Source organism: Pogona vitticeps, chromosome 5, assembly GCF_051106095.1.
Source record: "Pogona vitticeps strain Pit_001003342236 chromosome 5, PviZW2.1, whole genome shotgun sequence".
Classification (NCBI taxonomy): Eukaryota; Metazoa; Chordata; class Lepidosauria; order Squamata; family Agamidae; genus Pogona; species Pogona vitticeps.
This window is the reverse complement of record NC_135787.1, coordinates 30956210-30978111: the sequence shown is the minus strand read 5'-3', so window position 1 is coordinate 30978111 and position 21902 is coordinate 30956210. Positions and strand designations below refer to the sequence as shown.

General features: G+C 39.5%; 1 protein-coding gene across 2 annotated transcripts in view; it reads left to right on the top strand.

The window, feature by feature from the left end:
• BBS7 (Bardet-Biedl syndrome 7) overlaps positions 1-21902 on the top strand; it is a 32267-nt gene that overhangs the window by 7802 nt on the left and 2563 nt on the right. For both annotated transcript variants that reach the window (XM_020781466.3, XM_073001702.2), the window contains 14 exons: positions 926-1112; positions 1909-1981; positions 2278-2394; positions 4177-4307; positions 6122-6206; positions 8033-8135; positions 9026-9218; positions 11034-11108; positions 12723-12788; positions 14111-14250; positions 15428-15592; positions 16120-16229; positions 16345-16448; positions 19575-19698. In XM_020781466.3, the coding sequence (XP_020637125.2) occupies positions 926-1112; positions 1909-1981; positions 2278-2394; positions 4177-4307; positions 6122-6206; positions 8033-8135; positions 9026-9218; positions 11034-11108; positions 12723-12788; positions 14111-14250; positions 15428-15592; positions 16120-16229; positions 16345-16448; positions 19575-19698 (1673 nt within the window). The remainder of the gene's footprint in view (positions 1-925; positions 1113-1908; positions 1982-2277; positions 2395-4176; positions 4308-6121; positions 6207-8032; positions 8136-9025; positions 9219-11033; positions 11109-12722; positions 12789-14110; positions 14251-15427; positions 15593-16119; positions 16230-16344; positions 16449-19574; positions 19699-21902) is intronic.

Here is a 21902-nt window from a genome sequence, read left to right as displayed (position 1 = left end):
GATGGCCTTATAGGTATTGTAGCGGGCCACTCTGAAGCCTCTGAACTTAGGCCTCCCAGAGTGCTCACTACTCTTCTTCAAACTGCTGCCACCAACTTATCCTTAATACTCAAAAAGGACAAGTGTTTCTTTCAAACAAATAAGTTGTTTATTGATTTGAGAAAATAAAAAGAATGAATCACCGGTAATAAATCAAGTTGTAAATCAAGTTTCTCATTTAATGTACCTCACACAGACTTTTCCCTCACTGACTAACTCTCACAAATCTATCTCACTCTCTCAACCAATTTCTCTCATCTCTCAAACTCCAAAACTCTCCTTCTCACACATCACACACACCCCTTATATAATCCAGCTCCTCCCCCTTCTGCACCACCCTCCGTCCTCTCATTGGCTGATGTTCCCCTGCCCAGCTGTGATGGACAGGTGAGAGCAGAGCTGTATGTTAAAGGTATCTTCCAACCTCATCATCATTTTGTGTTTCTAAGGGTGCAATAGTTGTGGGAACAGACTTAACTCTTTTATCTTATTCCCAGGTGTCCTGTAATAGCCGGTTTGAAAACCAGTCATGGTTGGGTTGGAGAATTCTGTTTATGGGATTTTAAAGCATTGGTTCCCAACCTTAGATCCTCAAATGTTCTGAACTAGAACTCCTAGAAATCCTCATCAGCACAGTTAGTGGTGAAAGCTTCTGGAAGTTTTAGTCTGAGAACATCTGGGGACCCAAGGTTGGGAACCACAAATTTTGAAGAATTAAGTGTTTCCCTGCCCCAGTTCTTTTCTACTTCTGATCATTTGGTTCATATTTTTGTGGTTTGGAGCTAAGTGTATGTAAAGTTTCCACATAGGTATGGCAGCAGATAGATTTTAGCTTGTAGTATCCATGTTGATAAAGTAGTATTCATTGTAACTATTATCATTTTAGGCATATATCTGGATCAGATCTATTCCTTGGTGCAAGCTATATCTATAACCATTACTGTGACTGTAAGGACCAACACTACTACCTATCAGGAGATAAAATCAATGATGTTCTCTGTCTTCCAGTAGAGAAATTGTCTTCAATTATACCTGTATTGGCATGCCAAGATAGAGTTCTTAGAATTTTGCAGGTGAGCTTGCTTTTTGTCATTATTTGAAGTTGATAGCAGGTCAACTTTTAACTTTCCTACCATGAGATGAAGAATTTAATTAATTACTTAAATTTACAAACATTCTAAAGTTTAGATGTGAAGATTTTGAAGTGAGATACAATAGTAATAATGGGGATCAGTTCATCTTTTAGAAGATAACATGAGAGGTGCTGTCAGTTGTCACCATGTTACGGTATCATCTAGGTGAGGTTTTGAGTGTTATAGTTACTCTTTTGTTGCCAGGAGGCAGATCCTCTGTTTTCCTGAAATAAGACCTAATCTGAAAATAAGCCCTAGCATGATTTTTAGGATGCTTGAAATATAAGCCCTACTCCAAAAATGAGCCCCAGTTAAGTGAAACCCCGCCTTCTTCCATTGTGCAGCAAGATGATATGACCGTATTTGAATAAATGTACCGTAAATTGTTGAAGATGAAAAAAAATATAACATCCACTGAAAATAAGCCCTAATGCATTTTGTGGAGCAAAAAGTAATATAAGACCCTGTCTTATTTTCGGGAAAACACGGTAATACAAATAGCACATAACTGTATCATTATCTTTTCTTCAGTTATATAGATAGGTCTGCTTGTAGTATCAAGATCATAGCTCTGTGTTAGTTACGGTGGATTTGATCTCATTCCATACTGAAGGCAGGAACACCACATTGCTTTTTAGAAAATTCTGAATTTGGACGTTTACCCCTTTCCTTGAAGTTAAATGAAGGAAAAGTCAGGGCTTAGAACTAACAGTTATTCCCATTTGATTTTCTTCAGGGATCGGATTTGCTGTACGAAATGGAAGTCCCAGGTCCACCTTCTGTTCTGGCTTTGAATAATGGAAATGGTGGTAAGCAGAATTAGCTGTTATATTTTCACTTAAATAAAAATCACCATGTGGGTATTCTTCATGGATAAAAACTGGACAATACTAATAGTTATTAGTGTTGCTGTAAGTAATTTCTACAGTAACTGGAGATTTCTTATTCATTTCTCTTACTAGGAGCAGTGGCAATAGTATGGAGAAGTTTCTTTTGCTATAATGAGACTTTTCCAGAAGTCAGATTAAAGAAAATGTCTCAGACACAGCCTAATTTGCTGAGTCCTACTACTTAATAATAGCATGGTTTTATTTTCTACTCTTAGGTGACTCTGGTGAAGAGGTTCTGTTTGGAACATCTGATGGTAAAATTGGTCTGGTAGAGATCACTGGTGTTTCTCCAGTAGAAAAGTGGAAAATTGGAAATGAGAAGAAAAGAGGTGGTAAGTGTTTTTATGTTTTCCCCAGATCATACACAGTTATAAATTGAGTAGTGAGAAAGAGGGGTTACTATAATCATAATTGTGAGTTACCCACTGTGTCTGAGTTGCAGCTTTTAAGAAATGATGTTTTACTTTCAGTTTTTAACATAATTTAATGTACCACCAATTCAAACACGCAGTTCACATATGATGCCTATATTTACATCACTAGCTGGGGATGGTCGGTTACATTGTACAGTGGTGCCCCGCATGACGACAATAATCCGTTCCGGGAAAATCACTGTTAAGCGAAATCATACGAAAAGCCTTTCCCCATTGGAATGCATTGAAACCCATTTAATGCGTTCCAATGGGGAAATTACCTCGTTGTCCAGCGAAGATCGCCGATAGGAAAGCCATTTTCCGAGCACCGATCAGCTGTTAAAATGGCTGCCCTGCGAAGCATGGGTCCAGAAAACACAGTGCAGCCATTTTAGGAACTTGATAATCAGCTGTAAAGATCATCGTCTTGCAAATAAACGGTCCGCGAAGCACGGACCTAATCAACATCCAGCGGAATTCCCCCATAGGAATGACTGTTTTGCGAATTGCTATAGCAATCACAAAAAGTCATCGTCCTGAGGTTTCGTCGTACAGCGGGATCGTCCTCTAGCGAGGTACCACTGTACTTCCTAAATCAGGATTGGGGAAAATGTAGAGAAGGATTGGGAAAACAGTTCCACACCATGTCTGGCCAGCTCCTGCATGTTTCATGTAGTATACATTATTTTTATCACCTTCCTATTTGTTGAGCCATGCCTGGCTCAGAAATGGCCAGTATTATTTCTGAGAAAAAGAAAATATTGTGCTTGCCTAAGGGAGAAGAAAGCCCTGCTCCCACTTAATTGCTTGCTGACTGACAAGATATGTACGTGTGTGTATGCATGGATGTAGGAAGGAAAATGCAGGCTAATCTGTGCATATATTTGGAGGTACTTAAAAAGGCTCATTTTGAGAGAGAGGTTGAGTAGAAATAAACAGATATATAAAATAATATATCTAATATATGTTTGGATAAGAATTTTGTTTCTCCAGTAGGGCACTCTCTCATCTGCTCTGAAGAGTTCCTCAATTATTTACAGCAGGTTTGGGGGACAAGGAAAGTGCAACCAGACTGAATTATTCTGCTTATAATGCCCATTTTGTTGATTGATTGCAATCATCCAAAGTGTATATCATTATTCAGTGTTGATTTAAGGCATCTGTTATATGATAGGCAACATATTAGAATTTATGCGAAGCCAGGGTATAGTATAAGTTGCATCCTGGCCCTGTTTCAAAAGAAAAAATTGTAGCCAAATTTATCCATCTTTTTTTTGACTGGAATTTGATAGGAAAATGTGGAATATAGATGAAATAGCTTTCATTGCAGCTGGCAGCTTTTCTTTTACTTTGCAGTTCTCACCAAAGACTTAACTAAATAAAGATAATTCAGATGAATGATTAAAATCCAGGGCAACACTAAAACAACCCAGGGGATGGCACAACTTCTGCAGAGTAACAATTGCATGTGAATATGACATTCATTAATAAACTGTTGCTGCAAACTCATGTTACTTCAACACAAAAACATATTCAAGGAAGTAACACTTTATCCTTTTCTAGATTTTGGACTAAATCCAATAGTTAGTCCCCAGCTAGTGTAGAGCCACTGGAAAAATGGGACTTATAAATTTCCAGTGACATTAAAAAGGGTGAAATTACTAATGAACTGGAGGTTGATGTGTTTCTTGTGTTTTCTAGGCATATTATGTATGGATAGCTTTGACATTTTGGGAGATGGAGTTAAAGAATTGCTCATTGGTCGAGATGACGGAATGCTAGAAATCTACAGCTTTGAAAATTCAAAGAATCCTGTTCTTAGATTTGAATATGTACGTTTTAAAAATGGTTGTTTCACTATTGTTAATATTCTTTTTCATTTTTATTTTTTGAATTTCAAAAACTAATGAATGGTAAATACGTATTTCTATCACATTTGTTCAATCATACTTTGGATTAACAAGAATGATGAGGGCTCTGTGCAAGTGTCAGAATACCAGTTAGGTCGTAGCTGCACATCCTGGCTCTTGCACACAAGTCTGAGATGTTGCCTCATGTTGATATTCTGAAGTTAGCAGAAACATCTTACTAAAATGTCATATTGAGACAGGATTCAGCAGAGTTAGATCTTGCAAAACTAGAAGAGAAAGCACTTATACCCTTTTATCCTCATGACAAATGTTACTTTGGGGAGAGAGGTTTGGAAACAAGTGATAGCAGATTTGTTAAGAGTGCACAGAGGATGTACATGATGCTTTATTCCCTATTTGTGTCATTTGATGTTTTCTAACCTGTAGGTTTAGGGTTAGAATTAAATGCATTCTTTTATAGAAAAGTGTTTAGAAGCAAGTCATTTATTTATTTATTTATTTAACTTATATGCCGCCCACTCTACAAAAAGTCTCTGGGTGGCTTACAATAATTAAAATACAATAAAAATACAATAAAAAGATAAAACAATTAAAATACAATTAAAATAGATACTCTAAAATACTCTTGCCACTCATTCAAAGATATTGAAAAAAGCTTCAGGGTTTATTTTGAAAACCATGTTGGGACAGGAGGCTGGTAGGTGTACTCAAACTATCCAACACCATTTATGGGAGTTGCAATCCTTTAAACATTCTTCTGCAAGATGTTCTTTCTTCCTTTTCGCTACAGGGATGCAAACAACTGATTCATACTTTTTGCAAACGCTGTTGTTGGATTAGACCCACTATTTGAGCCCACTGTACCACTAACCTTTTTTAACTTTTTGGATGTGTGTCAGGCATGTTGTTTATATGTTAGCTAGATTTCTTTTGATGCCATCTACTAGTTTCAGCTGTCAAGATGAAAGGCCTTACAATTTTTTTTTACTCATCCAGTGCCTGTGACACTTAAATGTATCATCATAATTAATGTTTACTGCAGAAATGTCTTTCATATTCCAGTTTTTAAAATGTCTTTCATATTCCAATCTTTAATTAACAGGGGAAAATATAAATAGATATTTACTTATTATAATTATTCCTCCAAAGTCTAAGTGGCTACAATGCAACTAGATTAAGAGTAAAAGTGCATCTACAAGAGCCGGACCATCCAAGGACACTTCTTTGAACAGAGACTCTTTTATTGACAATCCTTTCAGCTGTTTTACTCTTATTAATGAATACAGTGGTGCCCCGCTAGACGCTTACCCCACATGACGTTGAAATTGCCTGACAATGATATTGAAACAATGGTTCCAATGGGGGAAATCCGCTTTACATTGATTAGGAGCCTGTTTTGTTCTGGATCTGCAAAATGGCTTCCCTCCCTTCTCAAAATGGCTGCTTTCCGGCTCCGCAAAATGGCTTCCCTCCCTTCTCAAAATGGCTGCTTTCCGGACCCCTGCTTCAGAAGACAGCGATTTTAAACAGCTGATCGGCGGTTCTCTATGGGCAATCTTCGCTGGATGATGAGGTATTTCCCCATTGGAACACATTGACCGGTTTTTAATGCATTTCAATGGGTTTTTTACTTTTGCTTGATGATGATTTCGCTTTACAGAGATTTTGCTGGAATGCATTATCGTCATCAAGCGGGGCACCACTGTAAATGGTTGCATATTTTACATTGAATTCAAGAAAAGCAATACATGTCTTTGACATTTTTGTCTTTTCAGGCTTTATCAGAGAGTGTAACATCTGTTCACGGTGGATGTGTTGGCAAGGAAGGCTATGATGAAGTGGTAACATCTACTTATTCAGGTTAATTTTCACCTATGATGATCAGCACGTGCTGTTTTTGTGTGTGACCAGTTTCCCCCTGAACAGTTTGTACTTCTTTAGCATCTGTGGTTGAAGCATAGACTTGAATGATGGTTATGACTCATTAGCAAGGTGCCCTCTAAGCTGCATGCTCGTGCCACTGCCTCCCTCCACACAGGTTTCTTCCTCTGCACAGTGATCGCGTTCAACCTCTTTGGTTCTGGTTGTGACGGAACCCTGCGTGCGGGGGGGGGCAGAGTCACACATGCATGCTGGGGTGAAGCCGCAAGAGGAAGAGGCAGAGCCCCACCCAGCAGGGCTGAAAATGAGAGGGTATGTTGCTCATTAGTATTGTTTGGTCAAACTCTAAATCGTAGCCCTTTGGTGCTTGTGCTATGTCTTCCCTTATTATTAGAGTCATGCAGTTTCTTTTTGAGTTTGTTGTTTCCAGAGTGAAACACTTTGTCATTATTTTATTGAAAATGTCTTGTTCTAGAACACATTAGTTTATTCATGGTTAAATGTTGCAGTGTTTAAACATTCTATTTCTTTTTTTACAATTTCAAGTTTTCCTTGATTTATACATCTTAAATACCATGTTCATTATGGCAACTTGTGGCATCAGATTTGCCTTTTGTGTCCATGCACATTAGCATGGACACAAAACATGGTGTGCACTGCGGGTTAAACTGCAGAAGTCTCTGTGCTACAAGATCAGAAGACCAAGCAGTCGTAAGATTGAATCCACACGACGGAGTGAGCTCCTGTCGCTTGTCCCAGCTCCTGCCGACCTAGCAGTTTGAAAGCATGTAAATGCGAGTAGATAAATAGGTACCACCTCGGTGGGAACGCAAGTGCATTCCGTGTCTAGTTGTGTTGGCCACGTGACCATGGAAACTGTCTTTGGACAAAATGCTCGCTCTATGGCTTGTAAAACGGAGATGAGCACCGCACCCTAGAGTCAGACATGACTGGACTAAATGTCAAGGGCAACCTTTACCTTTTAGCCTTTAATCTTCAAGGTATTTGCTTCATTAGCAGCAATGCCTATTTATACTTAATCTTTCCTCTCCCCAATTAGCTGGCTGATTGGGTGTCCCATCTTCCACTATTATCTCTTTTTTCATTTTATACTTTCATCATATACTTTCAAGGTATAAAATATTCAGAAGGCTTTATCATTTCCTTCTTGAGTACAATTGCTAATAAGCATTAATTTGACTGGTACTGGCTATTGTCTGCGAAAGATCCTTTGTCATTGTCACCTTTGCTGAATAGCTAACCTTCAGAAATTTCTTTGCTCTCATCTATATTGGAACTAAGAAAAGACAATATGCTGAATAATAAATTTAACTAATTGCCAAACATTTCTTCCTGCAAATTGAGTTGTGATTTTTCCTTAATTGTCAAGGCTTAGTCTTATCGAGATGTATTTGTCTGGGTTCTGTTTTCCAACTGTAATTCCCTAAGTTTATTCATTTGTGTCAGGAAAACTATTGCATCAGATGAAAGGCATACTGCTTTGTTTAATGGGCCTGACAATTCCTAGAGTTTTTCTAGGTGTATCAGTTGCTGAGGGTGATGCCACACCTTGTTCGCTTGCATGTAAGAAGACCATGGTGGCTCCTGTCAGCCCCAGAGCTTGGAATAATTACCTTGTTAGAAATACAGCTGCCAAAATACTTAGGCAAGCATGTAAAATTCTGGGAGTTATAGTCCAAGGAAGTAAAAATTCCTTGCTCTTTAAGCTAAGTTCCTGACAATAATACTTTTGTAAGAATGCTCTTTTGGGAACATTTTCATAATTTTTCATTTGTGCATTTCAGGGTGGGTGTCAGGTTTGACTACAGAGCCTATACATAGAGAATGTGGATCAGGAGATAGCTTAAAGATGACACATGAGATGCAGAACAAGGTTTTATCCTTAAGGTAACATAATTGTTATATTGGGATGCAAAAGAGGTGTGGCTGTCATTCTTTTATTTTTGTTTATTTAATTTCTACCCCACCTTTCTCCCAGTAGAAGGACCAAGGGTAGCTTACAGAAGACTTATAACCCCTATGCCATGTGTGCCCAGTGTGTAGGTGACTTACATGCTTAACAGAATCTGTGTGGCATTACAGAAGTTCATTAATAGTATTAGAATTTCAATTATAAGTTTCTTTGTGTCATTTGTTTTTCTGTAAGCCTCCATAGAATATTTATCTTTCTAATTAGAAATTGTTGCTGTGCAACAAGATGTTCTTCCTGCCACTTAGAGACTTAAAATGAATCTCACAGGTTCTTTTCTTTTTGGTGGTATATAGCAGCTGGTTCGGATGACAGCTAGGAGATGGGGTTTCATGAACCACGATTTATGTAACTGGGAATTGACTTCTGAGACTGAGTGTTTCTCCAACCACCCTATCCTTTCCCAATAACACACTAACTTCATATTATGCTCTGCTTTAAATGAAGTTTCCTGTTATGTCAAAACCAGGGAATTCTGACTTAATGTCAGCTGGCAGGTCAGGAAATTTAACTATGATGTGATGATATCCTGGCTTACTTTCCTGGTGGATCAGCTAGCAATGTGGCAGGGGTCCCCATTTCAGACATACTAGAGAACAGTTGTTTAATATAAGCCAGGACCCTTGCTCTGAAGCTGGGGAGGAGAAGCAAGGGGTCATTTGGCCTGGCATTTTTCTAGCTTTTTAAGCCTTTTTTATCAGAAGTTTGCTACTATGATTTTCTTCCTAATATCTGTAAAGTTATTCTGCTACTCTGATCTTGTTATCTCAATAAACTTTATGCCTACTCGCCTTTCTATTTGCCACAGGAATGAATTAGAACAGTTACAAATCAAGGTGCTTCAGGAACGCGAAAAATACCAGCAGTCCTCCTTCTCCAGCACTGCTGTTTTAGCAGTCCCAACATTCAGTATAAATGATAAATTTACACTAAATAGAGATGATGCTAGCTACAGCCTTGTTTTAGAGGTCCAGGCAGCAATTGATACTGTTTTGCTACAGGTGAGAAATGTTTGGAGTGATTTAGCAGGCCCTTGGAAATTTTAAGTTTATTAAAACATGTGTTACCTTGCTTTTCCTGAATGGATTTAATTTATACTAAAGTTTCATTATTTCACTAAGTAGAAAAATCATTTTATGATAAGTGCTGACCTTTCTCTGAATCTTGCACATAGGCAGAATACGCCGGCCCTCCTGTAGACTGTCTAGGAGCCCACTAAAACTCCAGTGCTACAAGAACCTTTCTGTTGCTGTGGGTGTATCTGGCTGGCTATATTAAAACATATCAAAACATCACTGAAATTAATAGGATTTAAGGAGATTGCTGAGTGCTCGATACCTATTTCAAGGAAACTGAGATGTGCCAGGTTTCCTTTGGTGTTTGGCTTTTGACTATGGTCCTTCGGATTTCCTGATATGCATGGTTTGAGTTTGTTTTGGTAACAGCCTTTCTGCTATCTGTTCCTTGTCAAGCTCTCACATTAGATACATCCTTATTACTTTATGCATGGATGCTGAGTTTTGCACAACTATTTCATTGGGTAAATATTATGACAGTTGTGGTGACTATTAAGAACACTTTAAAATTCCTAGGGTCTTCTAAAACTAGGGCATGTATAATATTGTAAGCTGTACATTATGTGCATTGGTATGGACAATTAATAGAATCCTTTCCTGTATATTCATAGTTTAATGGGCAGTCTCAGGAACATGGGTGCTCGTGGTACAATCTTGGAAGCTGATGAGAGCACATCCCATCTTCCCCTACAGAATAGTGAGAGGCTGTCACCTCACCACTAAACAATTCCTAAATAGCAGCCATGATGAGATGTTTAAACCACTCTATCCCTGCCTTTATGTGCAGGCATGGGAAAATTGTATGTGCATCGAGGTACACATGTGCAGCTCCTCACTCCAGCTAACACTGGATATTGCTTTAGGGCTGAAATGTTTGTCCATCCTTGATTCAACAGGTAACAGTGTAAAAAAAAAAAAAAAAAAAAAAGGAACGTGAAAGCAAAGGGAAAGCAAGTACCATATTTGCCGGCGTATAAGACGACCCCAACATTTCCAATCAAAATATAGCGTTCATTATATACTCACTGTATAAGACTACCCCCTTCCTCTGCCTTTTACCCCGCCGGAGGGGCCAAAGAGGGAGGAGAAGGAAAGCAAGTTTCTGGGGCGGGCTACCAGCTGGCCCGAGGCAGAGGCCAGCGCCTGCTCGCTCGCCCGGCCTCCGGAAGTCTCCTTGGGAGTCCGGCGCGGCGGCGGCGCTGGCTTGTTGCACGCGCCGTTTGCTTGCCAGCTTCTCTCCGCCGGGGCAACATGGTGGTAGGTCACGGGGAAGAAGGAGGTGGCGCTGCTGCTGCTGCTTTCCGCGTGGGCAACTGTGCGAGGAAGTGACTGATCGGGTGGGGACTGAGCTCCGCCCGCTTCCCGGGCTGGGCTCGCCTCTCCATGCTGCTTCCTGCTGGGCCATGTGGCACCTGAGAGCTGCCTCCTCGGGAGAAGAGGCGCCGCTTCCTCTTCTTCCTCCTCCTCCTCCTCGTTCACCTCCTCTTTCCTCCTTGCGCTACGTGCTCCCTGCTCTGGGTGCACCCGGCATATAAGACGCGCCCCTCCACTTGGAGGCATGTTTTTCAGGGCAAAAAAGTCATCTTATACGCCGGCAAATACGGTACTGGAGCAGAAGCTCCTATTATAAGCAGTGTTTTGAATATCTGGCTTTATCAAAAGTTTTCTTAGCCAGCCTAAAGAAAGGGTTCTTTGAACTCACAGATTAATGTTTCCTATTTTCTGGGATTGTTTCCACAGTGTGATGTTCCAATAGACCTAAAGGATGTGGATAAAAATTCAGCAGTGGTTAGTGTTGTTGACTGTGAATCAGAGGTATGTAAACTTCTTGGTTTTTCTTTCTTTCTTCTTTTAGATAGATCTAGATACTGTGCTGAAAACCTGTTTAATTCTATAATCCAAGAGCAGTTATCAGATTAAATGTTTAAAACTCTTTGATAGTAAAAACTAAGGTGTGAGCGTTTTATAGTACAGTATTAGTACAATGTACTGGAGTAAATGAATACCAGATTTTTATATAAATGTTTTCAAGGCACATTATGGCTCACATTTTAAAGGAACAAATTAATATGTTTGCTTGCAGCATAAATGTGATTATATTGTTTTATGTGTTTGCAATCTGCTATAAGGAAGCACCAATAAAGTCTCATAAAATATAACAATAATTGCAGTGCTGTAACAGATTAGTCCCAAAGCCAGTATCCTTTTGCTTTCTCAGAGCACAATGATTTTGCAGATCAAGTGTTTTGTATATTATTCTCCTGATAGCCAGCTTGTAGTTACATAAAGTGGACATGGTTTCACAGTTTTAAATGGGGAACAAGGTGTAGGTGGGATCTCCTTTAAGCAAAAGACACATCGAATGGACCATTCCATATGTAGTTATTCGCAAACAGTATACTAGTCTTACTTACTTGGAAGTAAGTTTCACCGTATCCAGTGATGCTTACTTCCACATGAATGCACAAGGAATTGCAGCCCAATATGTACACAATATTAGAACATTATAATTTCACAACTTCTTCACTTTTCATTGTACTTCTTTGGTAGTTATTTCAGTATTATATATGTTTTATGTGGTACTAACTTGTTGCATGTTTCACATAAGTGTAGGTGAAATACGCAGCAATTTTGGGGTGAATGAACACTGTAATTTTAAAAACAATTTCTAGAGCATGTTTTCTACAATTCAAGATTTATAATTAGGAATACGAGAAACAAATCTATTAGTTGAAAAAACTTTTCTGTTTTGATAGTTGCTGGTGTGGAATAGTCTGTGTTGCAGCAAAATCAACTAAGAGTCTTATAGCATCTTAAACGCTAATGCTTTTATGGTGCCATACATTTTATAGGCTGGAATGCACTGTTTCAAGAAGTGAACTCTGATTCATAAATAGTAATAAAATAGTTATCAACAATTGTGCCATAATAAATTGGTTAGCAAGACATGCTAGATTAAATCCAGATGTAGGTGCATGAAACTGGACAAGCAGAGAGAACCCCCCCCCCCTCTTCTCCTGAAGGCAGCTGTTTCAGCCCTCTAAACATGATACACTGATGGCTGGAGGCCCTGCTGAATGTGGTGGGTTGTTCTGTGGAGGAACAGCTCCCCAAAATATGACAGAGGCACCTCCTGTAAGATGGCTTTGCCTGATTTTTTTTTTTTTGGGGGGGAGAGAATTCCCCTTATGCCACAGCTCACCCCATTCAGCAGGGTCCTTCAGCCCTTTGTGCAGTGGTGCTGCAGGAAGCATCAGGGTTGAGGAATGCCACTTCAGGTGAGTGCATTTCAATCTGAACTCCAGTCTATGGTTCTGTAGAAAATATAGTATAAAAATGATATGGGCTGCTTTGGTTGTAAATAAAAATAACTTTGAACCTCTGTTCCTGTTTTCTAAGTTTACTGTTTTTAATTTTCATTTTCAACAGCCAAATGGCAACTTTCTTCTTGCCACATATCGGTGTCAAGCAAATACTACAAGGCTGGAACTGAAGGTAAAATATAGTATGATTTTAACACATTAGTTGAATCTTTTGTTGAAACTGAACATTAAAAAATTATTCAGTAGAGCAGCAATAAGAGTAAGAATGAGGAAAACAAAACGTTTACAATAATAGGTGGAAAATCATATTTTTATATTTTGAGAGCAGAAATGTGAATTGAACAATTTTTATTTTGTGATTCAGTACACGATCAATCTAAAAATATTCAAAAAAGGTTATCAGAAACTATTAACTGGTTTACATAATCAAAAATGATAACAGGGTGCTATCATCACAATTCTGTACTCACATATGTAGAATGATCCCCATTGAACTCAATGAAACCTGAGTAAGCATGTGTCAAGTTATGGTATATGTGTGAGGTTTTTTGTTTTCAATAAACACTCTAAATGTGCATCTGAAATGGATAATTAAAGATTAAAATATTGTTTCTTTGCTTGTAGAAAAGCTCTGTAACATGTTTATCATGTTACTTAATAATAGATACCCTTGACTACTTATTGGTTGGTGGCATAAATCCAGCACTGTAATGCCACAGCACAGTAGAACCAGCACAATAGAATGTTCTTCTTTTTCTGTTTGGCAGTTTTTAAAGCTGCCTGAAAACATACTGCAGTTCATTTCTCAGCTTTTGAGAGTCAGTTTTTGGAGTGCACAGGGAAAAGAATGCTGGGCCTCATCTTCACTTCCCCAAGTGGATGTCCAACATTAGATCTTGCCTATAATTAAGGCTTTTCAATATACAGTCATGCCTCGCTTTACAATTGCCCCGCATTACGATGAAACCGCATTACGACAATCTTTTTGCGATCGCAAAACGATGGTCTAAATGGGGTTTTTTCGCTTTGCGATGATCGGTTCCCTGCTTCGGGACCTGATTCTTCACAAAATGACGATTTTAAAACAGCTGATTGGCGGTTTCAAAATGGCCACCGGGTAAACAAAATGCCCCCCCGCTGTTTTCTGGGACGGATTCCTCGCAAGACAGGCAGTGAAAATGGCTGCCCTATGGAGGATCTTCGCTGGACGGTGAGTTTTGACCCCATTGGAATGCATTGAAGGGGTTTCAAATGCGTTTCAGTGGTTTTTTTTTTCACTTTACGATGTTTTTGCTTAATGGCGATTTTCCTGGAACGGATTATCGTCGTTAAGCGAGGCACCACTGTAAATTTACTTAGAGGTAGTGGTTAGACATTTTGTGAAGCTGAAGAATATGTGCTTTGCTACTTCAGTAGTTAATTATTTTTTAGAACTGGTAGTTTTGAAAAACCGAAGTTAAAAGTAAAGTTATTTTTATTCTTTTTCTACTACAGATTCTTTCAATTGAAGGTCGGTATGGAACACTGCAAGCGTATGTAACTCCACGAGTTCAACCAAAAACATGTCAAGTTCGGCAGTACCAAATAAAGCCACTCTCACTTCATCAGAGGACACATTGTATTGATCGTGACAGGTGTTTCTAAGATTAACTGGCTTGCTTTTGTTTGAATATAAGGCATTTGTACATCAGATCTACTGCAGATCATTGTTGAGTTACAAGCTGGCTTAGCCAAAAGCTCACAGACATAACTAATAGTGAAAATATCTGAGCCTAAAAGCAGAACGTAACAATGTTAACTTCTTTGACTGGCAAGTGTTTCTCTAATATATTGCATAAGAGAAAGGTGTTTCTCTGAAGGAAGCCACCTTCATCAGAAGATGCTTCTCTAGATCAAGCTTGTAGAAATTGTGTAAGATATCACTGGATATTGTATTTGCATAGTTTTTGCTGCATTTCTCTAGAGAGGGATGTCATTTTTCTGCTAAACCATTAATAAAGCTCAAAACAGTGTGAAATAGAAAATCTAAGTTAATATAGCACTTGTCTGTGAGGATTGCTGAACTAATATTTTCTCATGGCTTGCTTGAATATTTCTGTATACCTACCTACCTTTACCGATTTCACTGAATGCAAAATGGAATATAATACCACAAGCAAGTTCTAGTTCATTTTCCTTTTGTTTCCTGTGCAAACAGCATATGCTGTGTTGCTTTACTGCATTATGTAAGAACACCTTTTTAATAGAGGTTATAGTTTTACAGTTTTGCTGAACAACAGTAACAACATTTTATTGTTTTTCCTGAAACTTGCTCCACATAAATGTGCTCAGCATAAGAATTAGAAAGAAACAAGATGCAAATTTTAATGTTGAATCCTGTTGTGGTGCTGGATTTTAATTTTTCAAGACAATCCCTTGAATGTGATCCTAAATTATCTTGCTTAGCAAGCAAATTACTATACTTGGAAAATCTAATGGCTCTGTATAAAACGGATCAAACTAACTTTTAATGATTGGTGGCAATGTTCCCTCTAATTTTCAGCCCTGCTCGGCAGGGCTCCCCCCCCCCCTCGTGCATATGACTCCGCCCCCCGCAGGGTTCCATTGGAACTGGAGCTAAAGGGGCTGGAAATGATCGCTATTTGTAAGAGGAGGAGGAGAAATGCTGCACAGAACGGCAGGGTTACACGCATACTTACAGTTGCACACCTTAAAGGGAACCTTGCTTGGTGGCTTGCTTTATCTACTTTTACTTCAGCTACTCCAGCAGGACATTGATTATTCTTTTACAACATATACTTTTTTTTTCAGACCAATGAATACATTGACCCTCAAAGGCCAGTTCAGCTTTGCAGAAGTTCACTCCTGGGTTGTGTTTTGTTTGCCTGAAGTTCCTGAAAAGACACCAGTGGGGGAGAGCGTCAGCTTCTATTTTCAGAATACTTTTTTGGATACACAGCTTGAGTGTACTTACCGGTAAAATGAAACAGTTACTGAAGAAAGCAGTTTTGCTTGAATGTTAGTAAATAAAATGTGGCAAAGTATATCCTAGTTGAACATAGTGCTTGTTAATAATTGCATTTACACATCCCCATCCATTTTTGTGTTTAGTTAAATTACTATAATTACTTTGACTCTGGATATCCCCCAACCTCCATATAACTCAGTCCTAAATAAATGTAGCTCTGCAGCTTTTAACAGGACTTGTTTCATAGTATCTTACTGTTCTGAAACTTCTCTAAGGTTCCCAGATAAAACTGGATAGGGGGTTTCAGAAGATTCCATCAGTGAGCAATAAACTTCCAGAGATAATTAGAAAAAAAATACTGTTTGTACTTTAGAATTCGCATTTGTGCATTCAGTCCTCCAGATATATTTCTGGAAGGCTGTTTTTGTTTATGTAAAAGGTGTAAATATTACTACGTACATACATTTTAGATCACTGAAGTCAGTTTACATATATAATTGTTTTGAATGATTAATTGCCAACATTATTTATATAGGAAAGGGGAAGGATACTTCAAATCAGACAATATATCCACAATATCCATTCTGAAGGATGTACTCTCTAAAGAAGCCACTAAAAGGAAAATTAATCTTAACATATCATGTGGTAAGGATTTTATTTTCTTTTTTCTGTTAAACACAATACACATGTTGCATTTATATATACATATAATGTATATATGTTCACACTATTCAGTGGCTTTCTTTTGGTTGTCTTCTAGATATAAATGAAATATCTGTGAACCACACCTTAAAGCTGATCCACCCAAAATTAGAATACCAGCTGATGTTGGCTAAAAAGGTTGAACTCATAGATGCTTTAAAGGTAAGTTTCCGGTAGGTTCCAAATTCATATGTAGAATGGATGGACTGTTGTGGTAACTTTGCTTCGTTGTTGCTATGGTACTTCTTGCTATTATAATTTTGCTTATTTTGCATGTTTGGAGATTCTTTTTCAGAAGTTGTTTCAAAATACAGTGGTGCCTCACTTAGCGATCGTTCCACTGAGCGATGAAATCGCTTTGCAATGGACTTTTGGCCATCGCTGGAGCGATCGCTTAGCGATGGCCCCTATGGCTAAAATTTGCTTTGTGATGATCGCGGGGATGGGATGATCGCAAAGCGAACTTTTTAAAACAGCTGATCAGTGGTTCCAAAATGATCGCCGCTGTTTTGCCTCGCTTGAGGCACCCAAAATGGCCACCGCTATGGAGGAATTTCGCTTTAAGGTAAGTTTTTAGCCCATAGGAATGTATTAAATGCGTTTTAATACGTTCCTATGGGCTTTTTCATATCACTTAGCGATGAAATCACTTAGCGATGTTTTTTCCGGAACGGATTAACATCGCTAAGTGAGGCACCACTGTAATAGATATGCTGTTGGCAAATACATAAAACTGGTATTTAAAGAATCTAGACACTGAGTGAGAAATACAGCTAGGATAATTAAGAGAGGGGTCATAATTAAGTGGTAGACTACATGCAGAAGGTCCCAGAATCAATCCTTTGTGTCTGCAATTGAAATGATACAGGTGAGTAGTATTGTGGATCTTGCACGCCTGCTGTTAATAATAGCTAGCACTTTCATTCCCCGTGAGAGCAGACAATACTTGACATAATGGGCATATAGCAGAGGTGGGATTCAGCAGGTTCGCACCTATTCTATAGAACTGATTCCTAAATGTACTATTGGTTCTTAGAACCGTTTGCTGGCCTGAGATGAATGAAGGAGGAGGGGCCCGGTGACCAGCGACGAGCGGGGGGAAGGGGTGCAATTAGCTGCCTCCCTTCCTGCGCCACACTGAGCCGTCTGAGGTGGGGTGTGGGTGAGAGAGATAAAGCCCTGGAAAGAGCAGAGGCGTCAGTGGGGGAAAGGGGGGGAGGATGAGCCCTTGAGGACACTGGAGGAAAGCCCATGGCCTCGAGGCAGCGAGGGGGGTGATTGACAAGGCATGAGTGCAGGACACAGAGGGAAAAAGTTTTGGGGTGAGACCGCTTCAGTCAAACACCCAACCGTCCTAATTTTACTATGATTTTTTTCAAGTTAAAGGTACCACATAAGACTGTTGTTTATGTGGTACCTTTTTTTTAAAATGTCCTGGGCATTCATTCATTCATTCATTCATTCATTCATTCATTCATTCATTTATCATTAGGACATAGAACCTGTTGTTAATTTATTTGAATCCCACCACTGGCATATAGGTAGTATAAACCATTCCCACTTTATTTACTGCCTGTATGTTTTGTAAAAGGTAGCATCGGGGCAGTCACAGGTGCAAAAGTATCTTGGAATACTATTTATTCACAGCAAGCCTTGAAATTTTGTTTTATAAATTAAAATTGAAATTAGGCTTAGAATGTTTATGTGCATTTATATATATTTCTGTAACACAAATTGACAAGTAAAAGTCAAATAGGGTCCATTATAAATAGAGTAGAACCCCTGTATCTGTGGGGGATTGGTTCCAAGCCCCCCAACGGATATTGAAAAGTGCAGATTGTAGCCAGCACATGGCAAACACATAGCAAGTGTGATTTTAAAGTTTAATCTATTAATTCCTTACCTGTATGTTAAGAGGAACTTTTTTTCTCCCAGAAACCTTCCCCCATCTACCAAGCTAGTATGAATCCTGCTATCCTCTGTGCAACTTTGGCCTGGGCATTCTGAAAATCTGGTCTGGACTATCGGAATGGATCTGCCAGAGTTTAAATTGCATTGGTTGATCCAGTTTCATGGAGCAAATATTATGGTTTTAACACTGTTTAAAGTTTATGAATCAGGCATAATAAAACATGAACAACAATGAAACACAGAAGAACAATGAAAGTTATGTGAATGTGATTATTGCCATGTAGTGTCAGGCATATACACCTTCTGGTGATCCTTCTGTTTGAGACTTTATGGTCTGATGCCTCCCACCTTCACCACAAGTGTTATTTCTGGACACCTAAGCCTCCTAAAAATAAGGTTCTATATTCAAACTCAGTAGAGTTTATATTCAATTCCTTCCTTGAGTGGTGAGAGGAACTTTTGTCCTGTCATAAATTCTCTGTGAAACTTTGCTCCAGGCATTCTGCAACCTGGTGCAGATCCGAGGAATGAGTTTATACTGCACCTGGTGATCCAGTTTCATGGAACACTATGCTTTTAAATTTTAATTAATTTCTTCCTTGAATGGTGAGAGGGACCTTTTTTTGGTGTCAGAATCTCACCCCTTCTACCAAGCTAGTATGAATCCTGCCCTAGATTCTCTGAGCCCCTTTGCTCCAGGCAAGGAATGGATCTGTCAGAGTTTAAACTGCTTCTGGTCTGGTGATCTTTCATTGACTGCATGTGATTGTGGTTAAGTGAATCAGTGGATACTGATCCAGTGGATACAGGATTCTACTGTATCAGGAGTAAAGTTTTGTGTGGAAGCTTTACCCTGTTACTGACCACAGATTCCTTAGCTGAACCTGGCACAGAAGCCAACCAAGTTTATCTTACGCTCACCTGTCTGTGTCATTATTTTGAACTTTATTGTTCAAATTAACTGCTGTTTTTGGACTGTATGGCTCTACAGTAGTCAAAACCAAGTAGGTCCTGCATTCCTGATATAAATCATTCTACTGATTATATGAAACTAAGAGTAGCAACTTTGGTACGCTTCCTTTGGAAAGCTGATCTGTGGCAACTTTAAGGTTACTGCAAAAAAAATTCTTAATAGGGATTCCTAAAAAGAGTTTTAGCAGAGGGTCCCTAGTTTGTGGTCTTAGATGGAAGATGAGGGATTATGAATAAACCTTTAAACCTTGGTTAAAAAGTGGGGCAGATTTTATCTGTGTATCTTCTTCCCGTTCCTACTGGCTCCACATATATATTTTTTTATTTTCCAGCATTCACTGTAATTGTTAGCTTTAAAGGGCTGACCTTTTAATGATCTTTATATTTTATTAATATCTATTTAAGGAGTTACAAGCCCATGAAGGAAATATGGACTTCCTCATTCCAGAGTACCGCAGCATTTTGGAGGAGGCAGAACAGTTACTCAATGAACACAAGAAACAACCTACATCTCTTGAAAGACTTTATGGTTGGTTCATTAACAGCTGTCCTAATTTTCTCTAGCGTTTTCTTTCTTTTGTGTTGTCAGGTGAGGGAATCTGATGCCTGAATATCTGAAGAGCCATACAGAACTTTATAGACCTCTAGGGAATAATAAGAAGCCTGTGGTTGTCAGAGCTGGCAATTACCGTATTTTTCCATGTATAAAATGACTCCCCTAAAATAAAATTTTATACATTTTATACAAGGAAGGAGGCAGTCGTGCATGCGCTCAGGCACCTCTTCCTTCAGCTGTTGCAGCCGGATCACCTCTCCAGCAAACGTCTCATTGGGGCAGGGGACAAGGCAGCGAGGTGAGCCCTGGCAGTTTCACTGGAGAAGGTGACTGGGTGGGCAGCGGAGATAGCAGCAGCAGCAGGAGACGGAGGTGGAAGAGCAGTTGGCCATTAGCTGCTCCTCCACCTCCATCAAGGGTCAAAATTAAGAGATCATTTTATACATTGGGGGGTTATGTACACGGAAAATACGGTACTCCATTTAGGATTAATTCTCAAATCCTTTCCAATCTGATCAAAGTTCATCTGGGTATCAAGGTATAAGTCTTTTCATTGTTGCGATAACTGCAGGCAATATCAGCTTGTCTAATCTTACATGCTTTATTTCTCTACATTGCTTCTATGTTCCATATACACAAAAATACTTCGAAGTTTGTAAATATCTAAAAATCTTACAGCTATGGAAAACTCTAGGTACAAATACTTTACAGCTATAGAAAACTCTAGGTACAAATGCTTTAGAATTATATAAAAACTAAACTTGCAGGCAAATACTTCAGTCAGAATTCAGTCCAAAATGTGGTAGCATAAAAAGAAAAAGAAAATACCAAAATTAATGTTTCAATTACATTCTAAGAATGCAAAAACATAGAATAAAAAGGCACATTTAAAAAGCTAAAATTACCGTATTTTTCGCTCCATAAGACGCACCTCCCCATAAGACACACCAAATTTTTAGGAGAAGAAAACAGGAAAAATCTGTTTTCTTCTCCTAAAAATTGATGAGCCTTATGGAGAGGTCCGTCTTATGGAACACAACTTAGGACCTTTTGGAGGTTCACCCAGCCCCCCCTGAAGGCCAGAGGAGGCAAAATCGCCACCTTCTGGGGCTCTTTTGAGGCTTGGGAAGCTTCACAAGAGCCCCAGAAGGTTGCGATTTCGCCCCCTCTAGCCCGGAGGGGGGGCAGAGTGAGCCTCCAAAGGGTCCTAAGTTGTGTTCCAGGACCCTTTAGAGATTCACCCTGCCCCCCCAGGGGTCAGAGGGGGCAAAATCGCCACCTTCTGGGGCTCTTTTGAGGCTTGAGAAGCTTCAGAAGAGCCCCAGAAGGTGGCGATTTCACCCCCCCACGGGTGCAGTGGGGGTAAAATCGCCAGCTTCCAGGACCTTTTGAGAGGCTTGAAAGGTCCTGGAAAGTCACTATTTTGCCAGAAGCTGGCGATTTCCCCCCTGCACCCGTGGGGGGTTGGGGGCAGCGTGACAAGGGTCCGAGGGAGCCTTCTAGGACCCTTGCCACGCTGCCCCCACCCCCCCACGGCTGCAGGGGGGAAATCACCAGCTTCCAAGACCTTTTGAGAGGCTTTCAAGCCTCAAAAGGTCCTGGAAGGTCGCTATTTCACCCCCACTGCCCCCGTGGGGGGTGGAAGGCTCCCACGGACCCTTGCGACACTGCCCCCCACGGGGCCAGTGGGGGCGAAGTCACCACCTTCGCTCCATAAGACGCACAGAGTTTCTACCCCTCTTTTTTGGGGGGGAAAAGTACGTCTTATGGTGCAAAAAATACGGTACATCTTAAAATATCAAAGTACTTAAAAGTAAGAATATATTAGAGAAATTGACTTTCTCATCCTTTAACCATATTAAGAACACACAGAGAAAATTATTTTTAAGCTGGGCCTGGAGGTACAGGGACCTGATACACCAATATAAATTTTGTAACAGGAGTTGTTCCTATTGTTCCTGTACCTCTTGTAACTCCAAATCTTGCAAGCTACCAATATAACAGCAAATATCCTTATGACTAACATTTTGCAAAGCCTGGAGAAATAAAGGTGTGTAAAATAAAGGCTGGAGAAGCTCTATACAGTCAGCAAAAACAAGAGCTGGAGCTGATTGTGGCTCTGATCATCAGCTTCTTATAGCAAAATTCAAGTTTAAACTGAAGAAAGTAGGAAAAAC